Source organism: Astatotilapia calliptera, chromosome 23, assembly GCF_964374335.1.
Source record: "Astatotilapia calliptera chromosome 23, fAstCal68.1, whole genome shotgun sequence".
In the NCBI taxonomy this organism is placed as follows: Eukaryota; Metazoa; Chordata; class Actinopteri; order Cichliformes; family Cichlidae; genus Astatotilapia; species Astatotilapia calliptera.
Genome location: NC_137443.1, coordinates 9,925,022 through 9,945,598, shown reverse-complemented (window position 1 = coordinate 9,945,598; position 20,577 = coordinate 9,925,022). Strand labels below are relative to the sequence as shown.

At 38.2% G+C, this 20,577-nt stretch overlaps 2 protein-coding genes across 4 annotated transcripts in view; one reads left to right on the top strand and one right to left on the bottom strand.

Moving 5' to 3' along the window:
- The window catches only part of shroom2a (shroom family member 2a), a 44,321-nt gene extending 32,016 nt beyond the window's left edge, over positions 1-12,305 (bottom strand). For 2 of the 3 annotated variants that reach the window (XM_026157818.2, XM_026157822.2), the window contains exons 1-2: positions 11,988-12,305; positions 9,574-9,787 (exon numbers count right to left, since the gene is read on the bottom strand). In XM_026157818.2, coding sequence (XP_026013603.2) covers positions 9,574-9,780 — 207 coding nt within the window. In that variant the 5' untranslated portion in view covers positions 9,781-9,787; positions 11,988-12,305. The remainder of the gene's footprint in view (positions 1-9,573; positions 9,788-11,987) is intronic. The other variant, XM_026157823.2, reaches the window with a different exon arrangement.
- A 2,008-nt stretch (positions 12,306-14,313) lies between these two features.
- LOC113015794 (synapse-associated protein 1) lies at positions 14,314-20,539 on the top strand. The gene is made up of 10 exons (XM_026158089.2): positions 14,314-14,453; positions 14,598-14,766; positions 15,152-15,270; positions 15,365-15,431; positions 15,670-15,743; positions 15,827-15,966; positions 16,071-16,222; positions 17,665-17,711; positions 18,553-18,697; positions 18,789-20,539. Exons 1-10 carry the CDS (start codon positions 14,349-14,351, stop codon positions 18,914-18,916), a joined length of 1,146 nt encoding a protein of 381 aa, XP_026013874.1. The 5' UTR covers positions 14,314-14,348; the 3' UTR covers positions 18,917-20,539.
- Positions 20,540-20,577: the final 38 nt, after the last annotated feature.

Here is a 20,577-nt window from a genome sequence, read left to right as displayed (position 1 = left end):
TCAAGCAAATGTCGCTGGAGCGCTTGTTAGTTGCACTCCTTATGACAGAACAGTGAGTAACGGCTAATGTAACTGCATCCGTCTCACTGCTATTGGTACTATAATGGTGTGGCTGCTGCTGGCAAGTTGTGGTAGTAGAGTCACTCTTTGAATTAGGCAGTGCGTTATCAATGATAGCAGGTCATGGGAAAAGGAGGATGGAAAACGCACTTCATTTTCCTTGAAATACTGTGACTGAATTCTGAGGCTATATTGCCAGCTGCTAGGGTCAAATCAACGGATAGTTTAATACAGTTTTATAAACCAATGTGTTTGGAGCACCGGGCCATTTCCTGTTGGCCTGAAGGCCATTTTTACCTGCCATGAACAGCGAGCCATGGCTCAACAGCAAGAAGGAGTGAGTTGACAAGCTTATGAAGAGTTTCATTTTAATGTTTAATGCTTTGTATTTCAGTCTAACAAATATTCTAAAATGTAGGCTGTTGGTATAAGATAATTGCTTTGTGTCTATAAATGCTATGACTGCTGAGTTTTTGTGCAGAGTGATACATTTGATCCAAGGTAAATAAGAGCAGGTGTCCTTAAACACACACTGACATTGAGGATAATGCTAACATCTAAAAATTGAATGTTGGTATCATACTAATAACACGCAGGGACAGAAATAGGTGTGCAAGTCCTTACTTTACAGCTTTTATAAAGACATCACCTTCCTTAGCTCATATTTAAAATGATTAACAAGCTTAAAGATGACTTTAATTATAGTTCTTTTTTCATATTGGTATTTTAAACATTGTTTATCGAACCGCAATTTCACATTGTGATTCATCACCATGAAATACTTTCATTTTCAAAATGGCAACATAGCTACATTCTGCTTTTTTAATAAAATTCAACATTTTTAAAAATGTGTCAGAGCCGAGTCTCTTGCTGACATTCACTCTCTGTAGATTTTATAGAGTAGCAGTGACAGAACACACACTCCACTGGTTATCAAAATGAACAGCAGGCCAGCAGACTTCTAAAGAGACGAATCAAAGGCTATAAAACACTTCAAAAGGCTGCTGAACAAGCCGGTGGCGTGATGATGATGAAAAAACAAACTGTTCTGCGTTTGTTTGAGAGGGGGAAAAAACACCTGGAATAGCACAAAGGGATGTATAGCGAACACAGTGAACTTCTTTTAGATACACTGACTGAAGCACAGCTTACACAGATGGGAACCCTGACGTGAGAAATCGTGAGGGTTCAGAAGGTCAGAAACTCAGATGTGAGACGTGCATGATGGCATGATGGTCAGCGTGGAAAGAAAAGCTGCAAGACTTTGCTTGGCGGTTGGCACATTAACATACAAAAGTCGAAATCTGCAGCTGATTATCAGTCCTCCAAGCACTCAACCTGAGAGAGGGGGGCTGCATGACTCAACTGCACAAGTATGTGTAGGTTTACAGACCATTCCTTCTTATACAGCCTTTATCCTCAGAGCCCCAGATAGCACTAATCACACTGCAGCCTATTTTCATTTTTCTGCAACGCGGAGGTTCAGGCAGGGTGGATTTTTATGCTGGCTGGAGAGATTCCTGATCTGATCCTGATATGGTCATGCTTTCTGTAGAGAATCACTGATACATTTGCTGAGAGTTACAATGTTTAAAAGTGCTTACAAAACACCCTCAGTTTCACTGAAAGTTGAAACTATTCCCACTTGTAGAAACACTATAGCCTGTACTAAGAAACAGAAATCGCACCGAGTTTCCCATGAAGGCAGTTTTAACTTAGTAGTTTTGGTTTGGGTAAAATTAACATAAAACGTCTTAAATAGAGGTGTCAGACACCAGGAAGCAAACGGTATAACGGTATAGAATAAATCTCGTGATGTTTTTCCTTTCTCTAAACTGTCTCCCTTTTGTGGCCCCAATTCTTACTGAAGGCCAAGGGTGCTGGACTCATTTCAGATGTGAAAGGGGCCAAAAAGCATAAAAAAAAAATAAAAATAAAAAAAATCCTTAAAAAAAAAAAAAAATTAAAAAAAAAAAAAAAAAAAAGGAAGAAGAGGAAAGTAAGAAGTTCATAAAAGTGGTGTGCTATGATTTAAATGTGGTATTTTGTGTTGGTTAATGATGGAGAAACCTAAACAGCCAAATATGGTAAGATTTAAAACTGCAGCAACACATCAGCGTGAAGAAAAACAAAAAGGATTCAGGATACTGCTCGGGTGAACTGTGGTGTCCTCATACCCCGTAACCATTTGTACTAGCGCTTGAGCCATGATGTACTTGCTGCAGTCTCATAAACGATAGGTGGTGCTAGTTTAGGAACAGAGGAAAGCAAAAAAGGAAACAAAGCCATCGCTGAAGATGCTTAGGTCACAAGACAGCTTGTGTGGCAGCAGTTGTGGAGTATGGAGAGTATGAATTACCGACACATCCACACAGCAGACAGGTGGATGTAAATGAAAATCAGTGAAAATTATAGCCAAAAAACCCCCAAAATAAACTCATCCTGGATTAAGCGAGTCTTTACCAACTATGGGTGTGACATATAGGGTTAACTGGGCAACTAGGACCAGAAGAATCCACTAGAGGCCAACCTTCAGCTAAAAAGATATGAGGTGCTGTCAACGAATAGTCTGAATTTGTTTACATAATCAAATACTTGAAGTTCTTTAGTCTTGCTAACGCTTTCAGGGTATTTTTATACGTAAAAGTAACAGCTAATAGCTGTAGCTTGCACATGAAAAAAATACATATACAACCTCATACTTGACAGGTGCTAAGAGAGAAGTGGGGCATAAATACCTATTTAAATACCCACTCACAACTGATACAGTGGCATACTCGGGAGCTGGCAGGTGAAAGAGCATTTAATGTTTGACTTGTGTTCCTATATGCGCAGGAACACTAACTTTTACATCACAGAAGGACAGAAACAAGTTTAAAAAAATACCTTTAAAAAATAACTTTCAGTATAAAAATTGAGGTAAAAACTGTTTTCTTCAAACTGCTGTTTAGGCAGTGCACATACAAGAAAAGCTGTTTTCAAGATCAGCAACTTGCCCATGACACCCTTGGGCTACATGCAAGTCTCTTCATTTCATACAAATTAACACGAAACATAGAAGGAAAAGAAGATTTGAATAATGTAAATCTAACGGTTCCGGAGAACAGCTTAAAAACCACACAAAATGTCAGGGCTTTTGTTCATATGACATGAAGGCAGGGGATTCACATTGCTTCTTCCAGCATGTTTCACCATTAAAGCTCAATCAGCATGAACCATACCATGCTCTTTGTTTACCATCTCCTTTCAGGCTGCAATCAGTTTGACTGCAGCCATCCTGGACTCCTCAAAAATAGCCCTCTGTCCCCATGTGGGTCATGAAGGGAAGGATGTGGTGGCGATGAGGGTAAGGGATGAGTCTTTTCTACTGACAGATCTCCTGCGCAGTGTGCTGAACACACAGCTTATGTATCATGTTTGCACACATTACTAAGAATAGTCACTGTACTTTGACAAAGCTCGAGCAAGGAAGGAGAAAAAAAAAAAAAAACTCACTGAAAGTAACCCCAAAGTGAACTTTTTTTCAATAATATTGAGCACTTTTTAAGACACTTTACAAACATCTGCTTGTGACCCACACATCTGTGACAGTTATTCACCTCGATATTTTATTGCCATCAATTCCAAGCAGGCGGGAATAAATTACTGGACACCATTTCTGTCATGACACTTTCAGAAGTACAAGTGATAGAAGAGTATTCACACTTCTTTTGAACAATCTGTACCAACTATTTTGAGTATGTTTAAAATTATATGCTCTAAATCCATATGGCGTACTAAAAAAAACAAACAAAAAACTGAATATGGAACGGTTTCCAAACAAATACCAGAGCAATCCGCTGCTTCTTCAGGCAGACTTTCATCCTGTGGCTGAACTCCAACTCAGACTAGAGCTGGTCACCATTGTTCTGTTGATTAACTTGGTGTAGCAGCACTCAAAGCAACTGTCCACTTGATGTAGATTTTGGCTAAAGTGGATCTTCAGAACCTGCGCTTTGTACTATGAACCAAGTTCAACATACCCAAGATATGAATTCCTCAAAGTTTCTTTTTGGGGTGGCTTAGGCTCAAGATGTACAGCAGATCATCCATCAATAAGAAGGTTGGCGATCCGATCCCTAGCTGCTCTAGCCTCCTTGCCAAAGCATGCAAGATATGAGGTTCCTGACAGACATCTCTCTGTTCTGAAGTCTTTTGCCCCACATGAACCATAATCCTGCTCTATGAATCATCGTTTCTTAAGAGGTTGAGCAATTCTAGAGCACTCAAAACTACGCGGTCACAAAGAGGATTCATTAATTGCTAAAACCTGTTCACCTGCGCGTGATTTATCACAGCATGTAAGCACAGAGACATTGAAGGATGTCTTTAAGAGCAAACTATATGTTGCTACATATAAAATGTAGCCCTTAGTGGAGGAAACATATTAGGGCTGCATACCCAGCTGTCTTGTGTAAAACAGGATTATTTAAGTTTACTGGGGCTAAGGGCTTTAAGTCCACGAAGACCTTGAGCATAACTGAGCTATGAGAAGAATGTTCAGAATTTTAATTAGATCCAGGATATTTTTAACCAGTAGCCTGAACCTGTCATCAAACTCTGGGCCCATTTACAATAAAATATTTAACTGAAGGGACCTAAGAGAAAAAGAGCCAACAAAAGTACTGATTTAAGCAGACAAATAGGGAGACTATGCCCTTTTGGTTGATACATGAAAGACATACTTGCCAAAACCAAATTAGGTGCTTAATGCTCATTACTCACACTGAAACTGGATTTCACAAAAAGTCATGGACCTATTAGAAACCAAAACTAAGAGGAAAAACTATGAACTGTAAAGAGAGGTGTAGGTTATTAAGACCGAAGCCTTGATGGCACAATGTCAGTATTTTTCTTTGTTTTTTCATGTTGGGTTAGGTCAGTGATGCCATTTACATCAATCAACTTCCCTGTGAACTGGCTGAAACTGACTCTCACATTAATATAGCAATAAAACTCAAGATTCAAGGATAACCTTTATTGTCAAAGCACTGCAGTGCAGAAACAATGAACCTGGGTAGGCAATCCTTGGTTAGCCTTCACAAAAAGTGGATTCTCTCCACAATCGTTTATGGTCACTGGACTCAGGGCATTTCTTTTCTTTCTGAAATCTGCCACGGTCTCCTCTGTCTTGCTGTTGAGCATAAGACTGCTACTGGAGCTGCCATGTTCATTACCTTTCACCTGTGTGTATTCTTATTGTTGGAGATAAACCAATGTCTGTTGGGTCATCTGTTCTGTCATCTTGTTTGACAGTAAAGATTATGGATAAAGAGTGAATACAGAAGAAGGCTCAACCTAGACCTCCTGGGGAAGGCCTGTGCTCATGGTGATAGTGGGAGATGTGTTTGAGTAACCTGAAATTCTATAGAGGGTTCCTGGAGGTACGGTTACATTTTTCTGTTTAATGCCATGCTTTACGTCAACACTCACTAGAGAATAACTCATGCGTCACCAGACCGAGATAAGCCAACGTTTCTAGTTAGAAATTGCCTCGATTGCTGTGACAGTCTCTGTGTACTGATAAAAGGCATCTATCCATCTATTTTCTGCCTCTTATAGGACAAAACAGCTGAGCAGAGTGGAGGTTTGCTAATGACTTGGAAGTCTGGAGCTATTGCGGTGATTACTGGTTTATTTTCAGGTAGCATTAGCAAAGAAATATCTCCAGTGCGGAACAGGGTAAAGCCCTGAATGCATTGTTTAGATTTGTGTAAACACAATCCAGTACATTCTTGCGCCTTGTATGACGCTTGACACTCCGGTGAAATTAACGAAAAGGTGTTAGCTTGGTTAAAGTCCATAGTGACAGTGAAAACTTCTTCTGGATGCAAGTTCTGATATTTGCTAATGGCAAAGTGTAACATTTCATGTACTAACATAGCATTAGTTTGCAGTGTTATTTAGACTGCAATTATCCCTTGAGATGATAGAAAGGCCAGGACCTAACCATGATGTATTCTAGGTCTGGAATACACCATACAATCATACTTTGCAATGTTATTCTCAGTTGTACTTCATCCAACCTTTTAACAATGGAGCGAATATGGTTGGATGGCAAGAAATATGGTTGGATGTGGTAATTTGTAAGGTGCAGCCTTCAGCCTGGAATATATCCCCGCTCCCTTTATGATGTGCTGCCATCAGGGCCCTTATTTGGCATCTGTCTGCTTGGATCGTAATCCAAGCAGATCACGTTACTGGAGAAATCTCAAATCAAATTAATTTTCACTCAAAAATATGAGCTACAAGCAAACACTATAAGACTGAGATGGCTGTAGGTTACTTCTACTTCAATGGCGAATTGAATTTAACTCTTTAACATAATAAGGTCCAGGCTGTCATCACTGATAACCCCAAGCTTAACTCTCTGCTATCGAAACATGTACTTTGTTTTTAAAAAACTGTTCTCAGAAGACTTGGGAAACAAAACAAAATTATCATTCTAACTGGAACACATCAAAAACTATTCAAATGCTTTTTGCCTAAAAGGGGAAAAAACAAGGTGAGGGTTTGTGTCATCACTGATGAAGTTTTAGACCTCACAGGGTTGACTGGGGCTGAATGTCAAATTGGATACTGGAAAGTGAAAAGTGGGTGAAGTACAGGAAACTACCAAAGGTGTGAAGTTCCTGCATTGTCATGCTTGAGTTCTGATACAGCGCGACTGTACCTGACGGGTACTTTCCCAGAAATATGAAGAGATGTAATCATGACACAGACCCTAACAATATGCAGTATAAACACAATATTTTGATGAGCACAAAGAAGATAATGGGATAATGTGAATTTTCATAACTCTAACAATCCGTGTATGGACTTGGCCGGTTATAAAGTGTCCTCTTTTCCACTGTGTCAGTAAACATAACACTTCAAGTTAAACATGATCAGTTTCACTTGTGATAGCAGAGCAATGCAAACACACCAGCCTTGAGTATAAGTGCAAACAACATCACGATGGCAGGGTTTCAGCATAGTGTACTACAAATGTAGTTGCACATGGCCTAGCAGCACACCACTAGTCTAACTTTTCTTCAAATTGAACAACTATTAAGAGTTCATTCTAGCTCACATGTGCCACTCTTGCACATGAAGGCACAAAAACAGCCAACAAAGGATTGTGATGTTTTTGTTGACACATGTCCAAAAAGACTAAAACTAAAGAGAATTCCTCTCTTACCATTTTAATACATATTATTTTTTAACTTAAGTTAGATTGTGTTTCTTTACCAACTAAGGCATTTTTACATGACTTGTTTTATTAGTTTTTGTTTACCATGTTCCAAGGCTTACCCTCCAACTAATCTGCACTTTCACCTACGTGTGTCATTGTTTAGGCAAAAAGGAGAAATGCTCTTAATTTTGTCCTCCTATCAATCAGAAAGAACACGAGGTTTGGTTGCATCATCGTCTAGTTAACCCAAATAATTCACCAACCCACCTTCATAAATCACTGCTTATAATCTGAGAGCCACTCCAAAAGAGCACAAATCACTAACCCCGATTTAATTCATCCCATCATGCCATTCCAGTAGGCTTCGAACTGTCATGGATAATTCACTACATTTAGAAAATCAAACAAAGCAGCATTCCTCCCCAGATCCTGGCACCACAAGCTTTCCTCCAAATGAAATCTACCCCAGCACAAAAGTAAGAGAAAGCAAATATCCAGGTGAGATATAATAACACTGACCAGAGGCTAAGTGACAGCTAACTAAACTCTGTTAAATCCTAGCCATGACTAATTCACTTATGAGATTATTAAGAAAAATTACACCAACTAGGAAAGAGTCTGAAAAAAATCTATTAAATATTTTACAGATCAAAAGCTGCGAGTAAAGAGTTAACATCTCACCATCTGATCCAAACAGGTCCGCTTCTGTTGGTCCTTATTATGATGTTCAGGGCCAGAACATTAGTAATAAATACTGACACCAACAAACCAAAAAACTGCAGCATACCATGAAATGGATAGCTCGTAAACAGTCAGGATGCGAGTCATTTCAATCACGTTTGCGGGGTGGCAGTAGTCCTAAGTGTCCTGTGGTGGAGTCTCATCCATCTGGGATGGACTTTGGAACGTCAACACAGGAATGGCAAACTAAGACCAAGCAATGCCACAGCTCCCAACAAACAGCAGTTGGTATTTTACCGAGTCAAATAACTAGCAAGGTCTTTTGTTGTCAATCATTACACAGTCAACAGAGAAATGAGCTTACAGTGAGGGTTCATTGAGGTCTGAGAGCTGACTGGCAGGCTCTGTGGTTACACACTCTCCTCCTGCTGGGTGCTGTACGCAAACTGCAGCTCACGTAAACACCCACATAGCAAATGAGATATGGTGCTTGACCTGTTTAATGTTTAGGTTTCGGGGATTTAAAATGCTGACTTTAGTCAAATAACAGCAGCTCACACTGAAATATTACACAAGAAACTGAAAAAAAATAATTATGAAAAACACATGTATGAATGAAGTCTGTACCAGGGATGGGCAACATCCTTCTTCAGAGGGGCAGACTGATTTTGATTTAGTAATCAACGAGCACCACACTGAATAACATAATACACATTGTTAGTGGTTTTTCCTTCATATTAAAAGGACAATCCACATTCTCTTCGTTTTAAAGTTCAGTCAACACCACACAGTGCGCACCGACCCTTCCCATCTCATTTTCCTGTTTTAGCAGGCTGGTCGCTGTTACCCTCATCCTGTGATTGGACGAACTAACTCCACCGTCTTGAACTGCAGCTGGTGACGGTCAGCCTTATTCTGCTGTGAGCTGCTGCCCAGAGCTCTCTGAGGCAAACCATAGCCCAAGATGATGGAGCTTGAGTCCATCCGAGGGATGAGAGGCTCAGTGAAGAATCAGCTGATATTTGCTTTTTAATGCAGGTGCACACTGTTCCTGTCCAAGGTACACTTTTTAAAAAAAATGTTGTTTTAAATAGAGAGAGAGCAAGAGAGAGAGAGAGAGACATGCAAAGGCCCCCTGGGTCGGACTTGAAGCCGGAGCGGCCGCTCTCAGCCGTATGGCACGTGGTCAGTGCCCTCAAGCTACACTTTTTATTGATTGTTTTTTTGTTTAGTTTTTTTGAAGCGGGGAGGTTGTTTTGTTTGAGGACATCAGCAGCCCAATTGAGATCGTCAATTTGTTGTATTTTGTCCATGGGTGATCTATGACAGCTATTGAAAATTTACCAAACCACTAAATATAATCATTTATAACATTTCTTTAAAGTCCTTAAATCAAAATTGAGCAATACATCAGACTAAAACTTTGACCTCTACATCCCTATGAAAAATCAGAGCATGGCATCACTGTCTGAATAAAAAAAAAACATTTAAAAAGATGAAATTCAAAAGCTTGATTAGATTTTTTTTAAAAAGCATTAGATCCTGCTCTCTGACTCACAACCTCAGCACTTTAACTCTCACCTGTGTTTACTATAAAAAGACTAAATGAAAATATTTACCTTGGTTATGAGCAGTGGCTCCCGGTGTTCAAGTCCCCCTCTGAGCGTGAACCCCCACGGGGCACCTCCTGACAGAAATACTTCCACCAGCTTGAAGCTCTCACAGTCTCTGCTCCTCTGATCCAGATCTCCTGATTTCTGCACCACATGCCAAAAGCTCTCCGTTTCTGTACAGCGCAGATCATTTTTATATCCTTCAGCATCCATTGTACTGCTATAAAAGTAAAAAAAAAAAAAAGGAGAGATAGATATCCAGTCAATATATCATAATGGGTACCGCTCTAAAATAATAGTTTACCACAGGGGACTGTTTCCATAAGGCTTATTGTTTGGTCCAGTCTATTTCTAACGCATACCATTTTAGCACAGTTTGTCCCAGTGATATGCTGATGACACAAAGCTGTAACTCCCATTGAAATCAACTCAATGAACTCATCACTTTCTGCATCTCTTCCACTGGCTAAAAAATAAACTACTGACTTTTTATTAATAATGTGTCACATACCAGTGGCTGGAAAAACTTAAAGACTCTGAATTAGACTGGTTGATAAGATGTTTCACTGTAAATTAAGAGCTATGTAACCACTGCAGTTTGTCACCAAGATCACACAAAAACTACCACAGCCATACAGACACTTACTACAAACACTATACGCCTCATAGGATTCATATCTTCCTTCAAAAGACATAAGTTCTTGAGGTGAATAAAGGGCCTAAAGGTCATAGAATAAAATGCTATCTTTTAGTTTGAGGCATTTTGAAGATCCGTAGGACTAGAAAAGCACTTCATAAACACCAGTTCATCTCCAGTTTTCATATGAGACAACATACATGATGCCATGGCTATTGATACATCAGTACAAATCTTTCCTGGCGTATACCACAATACCTGTATTGTATTTTGTTGATATTTTTTACTAACTGAAGTCCCTCTATTGAGCTTTTTACTTGGCAATTATTTGTTAATTTATTTATTTATTTATTTTTAAAACAGAGCTCATTTCTTTGTTTTACTTTTTAAAAATGTTATAAAACTCCTTTATTTTGTTTATTTTTACCTTACTGAGCTACCTTGTCTTGTCAAGTTTTGTACTTTATTTGAGCTATTTGGCGGCATGTTATATTTAATGTTTTGGCTGCTGCAACACCGGCTCAACTTCTAACCAGGATTCCTTCTGTCCTCCAAATTCCTGAGTGTTGACCATATTGAAAAAGTCTTTTAGCACAGAACACATCCTGACTAAAAGATGGGCCTGGTATCAAAATGTAGGTTAAAAAAAAAAGAAAAAAAAAAAGGGAACCTTTGAAATAATGTAACATGTTTTCACCAGCCACCTATCCCATATGCAGATATGTCATATAAAAGTCTACCCAAAATTTTGCAGTTTTTGAAGTTTTCCTCCAGTGAATCATCAGGAAACAGGCAAAGGTTCCAGAGTGCCAGTGACTGTTTCTGTTACTCTGTTTCACAGACATTAAATTGATACAGCTGCTATTGAAACTCTGTTATATCCCATGATAATGATGCTCAGAGCTGATTATAGAAAAAAAAATGGCCCAAACAAAGATTTTGGCTTTTGATTGACTTCGCAGTACTTTGTGACAGAGCATAACGTGTTTTTCAGCCATGAAAAACTTATGTAGATATCTCCAGTTGATATGAACTTATGAGGGTTTAAAAATGCTTGAAAAAACTACATTTCAACCCACCCGTATGTACTTCGAGGCACTCCAATTCTGAAAAAATTCAGGAAATGAAGACAAAACTTTATTTAATATACTAAAATTACTGAACAAAATAACAAAAATTGATTTTATATGAAATGAGCCACAGTGCAGATTAGATTATATAAAAAAGTGACGAGACAGCAAACAAATTAAGAAATAAAAGGTAAACTGGGAAAGTAAAAACACTTTGGAAGCTGAACTGAGCGGAACTATAAGAAATAAAACATATTTAAAACTAAATAAAAACGCCTGAAAAATAACGCGGACTCTGGTTACAGTGACAAAACATTGGATTTAGGGCTCTTATTTTGAAAGGAACCTACCACGAACATGCAGACTTTCATTTATTAACTTCTTTAAGTGATAAAATATCTTCTACGTCCATCTGTACGGAGCTCTGCGAGACTAAAGCAGGAAACCTGTAACACCTGTTGTTGTCAAACTGCAGACAGGGTGATTTAAACTTAATGCTCTTACGTGCGAGAGAATTAAACGCACCAGCAGCACAATGGAAACCATCCAGCTCAACCACCAAATAAGCCGAGTAACACCGACCTGGTCGCTCACATAGGCAACACAAACTTCGTCCCACACCAGCAAAATCAAAGAAACTCACCTACTCCATGAGGTGCGCAGCTATTTTGGGAAAAATATTACAAAAGTCGCTCTGAAACGGCGGACCTTACCTGAGAATCCAAGTTTTGGATGAACCGGTGAACAGGAAAGCTTCGTCGGGTTGGCACGGAGTAATATCCCAGGTTTACGTTACACATACTTCATCTTTTTTAACTGGTTTTATTTTAAAAGGAACAACTTTTTAAAAAATAAATCGTACGCTAACTCTTAAACGAAGTGGCGACCTTACGCTGTTTCAAACGCAGCAGCTCCAGCCGTATCCTCCTACTTCATGTTACAAACCGAGAACGACACACTGACACACTCGGGAGAGGTTAAATCAGCTAAGCTAAACTAGCTCCATCCATGGACTGCAGGGATAACAAGTGTGGCAGAACAAAGCTGCAGCGCAAGCGCGACACCTACCGTTAGCCAAAAGGAAAGGCGGGAAGAACAAGCAAGTGTAATCTAAAACGGCTAATTTTAGTAATAATATTAAATAAAAACTGACAAACACGTTACGTAGTAACTATACCTATATTTCTACTTTCCCACTTTATTTATCCAAATAAATAACCTCTTATTTTGGTTTTAGTCATGGACAGAGACAGAATTAAAATCTGTGGGAGAATTCTTTTATTAGCTAATGAGGAATTTGAATGCAGCAGCACATCTCAAAGAAGTTGGGACAGGTGCAAAACAACTCTGGAAAAGTAAGAAGTACTAAAATAAAACAGCTGGAGTAACATTTCATAACTAATCAGACTGTCAGCAGTTAAGTACCATGATTGCATATAAAAACAGCAGCTTAAAGAGGCACAGGTTCTCAGAAGTAAAGATGGGCAGTTTCACCAGTCTGCAAAAAATTGCATCTACAAATTACAGATTAACTTCAAAATACTGTACCTCAGTATAAACTGTGAAGACTTTGTATTGTAGATCTCATGATCTACAGTACATCTGTGCAAGCGACAAGGCTAAAGACCACTTCCAGAAATAACTGTATTATAACAGAGTTCACTGTACCATCCAAAACCAAAGGTGAAAGCTCCATATGTGAACATCATCCAGCAATACTGTCATTTTCTATGGGTCTAATTTAGTTTAGAATAGACCAAGGTAACTTAGAAACTGCTGTGTGGTTAGATGAATCAGAATTTGAAATTTTTTATGCAGAACATCAATGCTGCATCCCTGACAGTGGTTCAATCCATGAGAGCTACTCAAAGATTTTGATACCCAGACTTCATGTGCGCTCTGCTGATATCTGCTGATGTCTGATCTGGTCAGCATCTCATTATCTACAAACTCGTTAATAGCAGTGATTAATGGGTTTCAGGCCTAAGAAGCAGAGCGGAAGAGGGCTGCAGACTGAGAAGCAGTGTGCAACTGGATGCAGTTGTGGATGGTGTGATAAACTGTTGTTGTTCTACTTTTACAATAATTAATTTATTTGTGTTTTTTTTTCTTATTTTGTTGTAGCTGTGAGATCAGTTTTAAAATGTAGGCAATGTTCAATCTGTCTCACAATCATTGCTCTGTTTTTTTTATACTGTCTTTGTTTTAGCATAACTAAACTAATACCACGTTATTCCAAATAAAATTGTAACTTTTCTATTAAGTTCTTCAAATGCAATTAATATTCAAATGTGTTAGCTATGTTAGCTTTGTTTATTAGTTAATCCCAGTGTACATTTTTCCTTTACAATCTTTGATGAAATAATCTTAATTATTTGTAAAACTAATAAAACTTTTAAAACGTGTGCCTCTTAAAAGTGTGGAAGACGCAATTAAAAAACAAACAAACAAAAAGAAAAACACTAATCAATGTATATTTATGAGTACAATATTTTTTTCTATTTCATATCCTCAAAAATTCATTACTGTACCTTTAAACACATTCAAATTATTGTTTAAATATGTACACAGGCGAAAAAAACAAACAAATATTAGCCACTTAATTGGGCTATTTTCTCATACGCTTAATTTTACTGTCATGCTTCTTATTCCAAAAATGCAGAGTTGCTAGTGTAGCTATCCTTGTGAATATCATGCATTCTTATTATATTTTGGTTCAGAGCCATTAAGTAAATAAAAAAGTAAATAAATAAAGCACACATGAATGAACTCTGAATATTATGAGCTGCTGTATGGTTATTATGTGCACTAAAAATTTCGTTATCAGTTTTTACAATACAGCAACAGCTGCTGCAACTATAATGCTAATTTTGCTACCTCGCCACCTAGCCGTTTGGTAATGAATAAAAGACTTAAAAAGAATATAAAACTCCGATCGTCTCATTTTTCGGTGTACTACCGCTACAGCTATCATGTTGCAAAGCTGTTGTTTTTTGTCTCTCTGTGGGTGACTTTATACAATCACGAGGAATAAAAGTCCGATAGAAACGTATAATTTTCTGAAACGTCGGTGAATGAAACGAAGGCGGAATCCACTCAGAGCGTTCCTTTCCATGACAACCACAACTACGGATGGTAGGTTAGCTCAAACCAGATGGGACAACGATTCGCGGAAGTGGGTAAGAGGTGAAACTTGACGAGTAGCCATCACATAAGTTTTAAACTATCGGAAAACTAAACTTTAGAGTTTAAAAGGCATAGTTAGAGCATGTTAAATAACTCATTTTAAAGTATTTAGACTAAATACATAAAGTATGTTTAAGAACTGGTCAAGCTGGCTTGGAGCAGAGAAAGAAAGCGGCCAAGTTACAGAAGAGCCTGCTGATGCTAACGAAGAAAAACGCTTTAGTGAAATAAACAAACCGAGCGACCAGCAGGGCAGAGATGCTGGGACAGATGCTCAGCTTCTCCAAAAAGCAAAAGGTTTCAGTGGTGAGTCCGCTGCAGTCCACATATTGTTGTTGTGTTTCTTAATGTTTTGGTTTTGTGGTCAGTTTTTATAGGTTTTTAGCACGATTTGAGCTTTGGGGAGAAATCATTGATTACAATACAAACAAATCAATTTGTGATGATAGCTACCTTATAGTCATCCACTATCAGATTTGACTTTCATTATAGTTAACTGAAATTACTTATGTTTTAAAATTGCACCTCTTGTAGTTTGTTTAGATGATGCTCATTTTGGATTCTTTTGTAAATGCAACTTTCACTTATGATTATTTTTGATAATGTATTATTCTGCTGATTATTTTCTCCATTTGTTGATTAATTGCAACTATGCAACACAGTAATGTGGGTTTTTCTGGCTTCTTTACAGGTTACATTTATAATTTTGCCAGCAGCGCCTCAAAAAAATTATCTGAGTCCGTAGTAGAAACAGCTCAAACCTTAAAGAAGAGCGTGGAGGAGGGGAAGATCAGTGGAATTATTGATAAGGTGAAAAGTTTCATCTATTGTCCGAGGCTGATATCAAGTTTTTACTATTTAGGGTAAGTTTGGAATGTTTGAAGGTTTGTTCTTCTTCCCTTAGACCATTTTGGGTGATTTCCAGAAGGAACAAGAAAGGTTTGTTCAGGAGAAAAGAGCTAAAGAGTATGGTGAGTACTTCTGTTGTGTACTTATGACATGAAATGTAACAAAAGCTCTTTTAATTGATGTAGATGTTTGATTTAAAATCAACAGTGCTGATGCACAGAAAATGCGTTTTTGTCCACAAACATGTGGACCAAACTGTATATCGGTTTTTAATCATTAATTAAAGCTTACATTTAATTGTAGCTGAAAAATATTTTCAGAACACCTCAGAACATCTCTGCTGCTTTTCGCCGCTTGTAGGTGCTGCTGTGCCTCTATGGGTGGGTTATAATGAAGAGGATGCCATACAGGAACAAATATTAGCTCTCTCAGCTGTAAATATCTTTAAAAAGCATTTCATTTATTATAGAAAGTTACTTAAATTATGCCTCACTGTAACTTTACTGCATTGTTTCAGGATAAAAGAAATTTTTTGCGTGACCCCCCTGCTGGGGTGCAGTTTTACTTTGACTTTGACCAAATGTATCCAGTCGCCATGGTTATGCTAGAGGAAGACGAGCTCCTGAGGAAGATGCGCTTCCATCTGGTCCCCAAACAGTGAGTGTGTCATAAGTTAACTACGTTAACTGCTGTGTTTTCAATGTGAGCCTCCCTGCATCCCTCAGGGGTGACTGCGTTTTCCTCCATGCTGTTCTCCTCAGGGTGAAAGAGGAAGTCTTTTGGAAGAATTACTTCTACCGCGTGTCTTTGATAAAACAGTCGGCTCAGCTCACAGCTCTCGCAGCCCAACAGGCGGCTGAGTGGATTGATGTGAAGAAAACCTCCTACCCTTGCAAAGATCCTCATCAAAATGGTACAGTCTGCTCTCTCCTGTAAAACCTCTGCATTAAATACTGATGTTGATTTTTAAAGCTATGATATGAAAGTTGATCAAATGTAAGAATGTACAAATATGACTGTAAGTATTTGTGTAATTCTTTATCTTAGTATTCAAGGAAGATTTGTTTTGATTTTGACTGATAGCATTTCTAGTTAGAACAGAGAGTGCAAGTTTATTGTGCAATAAAGAAAAAAGTGAGTTAACTTCTGGACCTTTCTGAGCATAGAGTGAAACACGTTTTTATTTAATGGGCCACATACAGTCCAGTTTGATCTTAAGTGGATTGAATGAGCAAAAACGCTGCACAGCAACATAAAAAGTCAGTAAAAAAATTTCCTTTTGAAAAAGTACAAGTAAAAATGTATTCAGTGAACAATCCATTAAAAATGGCAAACAGACGGAGACGTCAGAAGGAAAAAAAGTGCGATCCCATCAGTATATCTCATTACATCAACTGCACATCTATAAAGCCACAAAATATTCACATGTGAATTATTTTGTAACTTAACTAAAACATCCATGTGCTACTAGATCGTAACATTTAGATCTTAACATGCTTTTTGTGCAGTAATGTTCTTAAAACACCAAGAGTTGCAGTGTTTTGAATAATTGTACTTATTTATTTATTTTCAGTGTTCATAGTTTGTAAAGCTTTCATGAGCAGGATTAGACGATTTAACGTTCCGTTTCTGTTCCATCAACGATATGGTTGATGCTCGTGGCTTAGACTGCGTCCATAAGATGGGGAAATGTTTTAAGAAGTCCTGTTTTTAAAGGCTGAGTGTTTTCGTCATTGCTTTTTAAAAGGTAGATGTCACAATGAAGAGGACGTCATAGACAATACTCTCATACATAGTCAACTTGTAAATCCGAGACAGCTCAGTTGTGTTCACGAAGAAATCAAATGCTTTAGAGTGAGACCACAAACTAATTGGATTTTCGAATAAAGAAGCAGAGGGCCTTTTCGGCCCTAGACTTTTATACATTCTGACTTGCAACCACAGGCGTCGCCCTCTGCTGGTCATTGGAGAGCATTCAGGTTTAAGACATTTTGGGGTTGGTTTGAATTTTCAGACCCGGCAGCTCATCTTTTATATACAGTCTGTGCTTAAAGGCAACGTTAAAAGCACCATTAGGTTTGAAAAGGCATGCTCTTCGGCTCCAGGTAATGATGTGATTCCAGAAGCAGCATTTTGATCAGTAGGATCTAGCTCCACCCTCCTGCAGACTGATGCATGCTTTTGTATGAACATATAGTGTGAAAACTAATTTATCTTTTCTTGTTGTCCTGATAGCAGTGGGATTTAAAAAAAATGTTATTAGTATTAGAACATTTTGAATATCACATTTTTCCCTTAAATACCTTTTCACAATGATGACATTTCATTTATTTATTTATTTATTTATTTTTGTAGATGCCGTTAAATCAAAAGCCAGCAGCCTCCAACCAAAATCAAGTGAGGTAAGATTACCTGTTTTTAACCTCTGAGATCTAAACAATCCTAAACAAAGGCTGGCAGAATATGTGGTTTCTGGTTTTCGAAAGCTTTTCTTACATATCTCAGTTATCAGAGGATTTAAAAAAAACAAATTTAAAATGTTTTACTTTTCTTCATGTTTGTGATTTTAGTGACACGGAGTGAGTTTTTCTTATCAGTGGTCAATGAAACAAAACAAAACAAAACAAACCTCAGCAGCATGCTATGATACCTACGTGTTATAAATTACACCTTAATAGTCTTATAAAGGACACAGTAAAGGATTATTTTACTGTTAATATTTGCTGTTCATTAATATTGAATTTTGTATTATTTTGACAAGAGATTCTTCAGGTTAATTCTGATTGGCACGTGTTTTATAAGGGGTATTTATTTTTTAATGATTATCGGCTGTTTTTGTGGTTTTGTGATAAATATTTAACTGCTACTGCTCACTCTCATAACTTTATTTGAACCGAAAACACAAACTTTTCATCTTTTTGTTGGTTTTGGTTCCTGAATTTAACCAGTCAGCTGGTGGGGAAAAAGCAACTGTACAGAGAGCGAATCAGGACACAAAGAATGACCTCCAGGTTCAGTCATGTGATTTACACCACCGCCATCTGATCTAGATAATATTTATACACACACTACTCTGCGACCCTTAATCATTTATGAGGTTTTGCAAACGCTGTCATTTCATTGTTTGATGGTAAAAAGTTAACTAATTAAAGGTAATAGTTTTATCATTTATTATTGCTGCAGAAAGGTCATTATAAAGCAGATTTTAAAGCTGAATCTGAGCTTCTGTTTGCGTTATGAAAGGATGAAGAAGAACTCTCCACCAGTCTGCAGCTGTCTGAATTTGTAAGTGATACTTTTGACTCCTGTGAGATCAACAAGGACGACCTGTGCAAAGAGATGCGAGAGCTGGTTCTGGACAAGAGGGAAAACCTAAATCCAGAGCAGGGTGAGTGCTGTGGTTAAACTGGGACATTGTACTGTGTGTGTGTGTGTGAGCTCAGTGTGTTTTTTTTGTTTGTTTGTTTGTTTGTTTTCAGAGGAGATGCCAGACTGGGAGAGAGAGCTGCAGGAAGAACTTCGGGAGTACGACGTGTTGGCTGACAGCGAAACCCACGATGATAACTGGGACAAGGAGATCGAAGAGATGCTGAAGGAGGAGAGTTAGAGTAATGAGCGACACCTTCAGAGGCGCTTTGGTGATTTCTTACATCTTCGGTCTTCCAACAGCTCTCCGTGGATCCATGTGCTCCCCAGATGAAGAGCTGGGAAGTTTGCATTCATGCGTGTTTAATTCAAAATGTGAAGAGAAAATGGATGTTACAAAGACAATGTGTCTCACATTAATAGAAGTTTACAGTATATATATATTTTTTTACTTTGCCTGATTTGTTATCAGGATTAAAGCTAATAAAGATATTTTCTCGGTAATCTAGCTCACTCTGAATGGTGGGTGACTAAGTTACCAACTCGATGTCATGTTACGGATGAAAAATTTGATTTGCAGCACATGAATTTCCAGCAGTGATCAAAAATCAAATATCTACTTTCATCCACTGTGTTTTTGAGTGTGCCGTTAAAAAGACGCCTGTAGCCATGGTGACACATCACACTGGTTTTGGACTCCACATTTTAAAGCCTCAGTGTTTGGCTGCCCTGTTGTTGTTTTTTTGAGCCAGAAGTTGGGCCAAAGGGTGGCGTGATAGGTAGTGGCTCCATTATTTATTTTATGTGTTCACCTAACAAGCAAAAGCTTCCTGGTGCATCTGGTGTAAAAGTCTGCCAGTCAAGCATAGAGCTTTGTTACTAGTTACGGCAATGGACTTAATCTATGAAAGATGGATGCTACTTCTGAGCACTGAAGTGGAGCCAGTGTGGAAGTGGCTGTACCCTGCATTCTCTTAACAGCCAGCAGGGGGTGACTCTTGTTTCAGAAAGACCTCCAGTTGTGTAGAGGTTTATGGTAACTCAGCCTTCAGCTCCTGTAATCCATGATCTCCGTAAACATGTTTGTGATGAATTCACAGCCTGAATCGGTAGTTTCATGTTTTATTGAACACAAAGTGAAGCTCATTTGATAAATTATTCTATGGCTTATGGACAATAAAGCAGGATGTGCTTCAGGGCGGGGCTAAGTTGTGATTGATAAGTCATTAACAAATGAGCTTACAGCATTCTTGGGTTTCACAGTCAGATCCATTGTACCTCGGTTTTAAAAAGCTGAGACACTAAAGATAACCAGTTTGGGTCACATGTGACATCACAGTGGCTGTGCCCATTATTTATATACAGTCTTTCATCATACATATTATGTGAGGCTATGGCAAAAAAACAAGCAACACACTGAAGGAAGAATACTAGCGCTGCTTCATTTGCACAGCAGGCTTGTGTGGAAGCTACATTTCTGGCAGAAATTATATATTAAACCGGACTATGAACAGTGAAGATTCTCTGTAATTCATTAAACCAGAGATTTTAGTTTTGATCTGGAGAATTTCATGAAACCAGTGAAGTATAACTCTCAAAGTTTATCCTCAACTGAGCCACCCTTTTTCATACATACAAATGATTTGTTGGTTTGTCATGCTTTTTAAATGCTGTTAATAAAATACCTACAGGCTTTGGACTCCATGTATTTCACCAAATTTATTAAACAGATGAGTGAACATGCAGGTTTTTTGAATGCACTGTTTAATGTGAAACCATGCCGGTCCGAAGCAGTCTTCCTCTTGTTTATGTTTTTTGGGACTTTTCCCCCCTTATTTTTGTACATTAAAGATGTTTTTCTGCAGTTCCAGACATCATTGAAAAGCTGTGTGGTGTGAGTGA

Excerpts from the sequence above, each read along its gene's own strand:
- LOC113015794 (XM_026158089.2), top strand. The coding sequence starts at position 14,349 with ATGAAACGAAGGCGGAATCCACTCAGAGCGTTCCTTTCCATGACAACC. Across the intron at positions 15,271-15,364 it reads TCAGTGGAATTATTGATAAG|ACCATTTTGGGTGATTTCCA; the intron begins GTGAAAAGTTTC and ends TTCTTCCCTTAG. Across the intron at positions 16,223-17,664 it reads CAAAGATCCTCATCAAAATG|ATGCCGTTAAATCAAAAGCC; the intron begins GTACAGTCTGCT and ends TTATTTTTGTAG.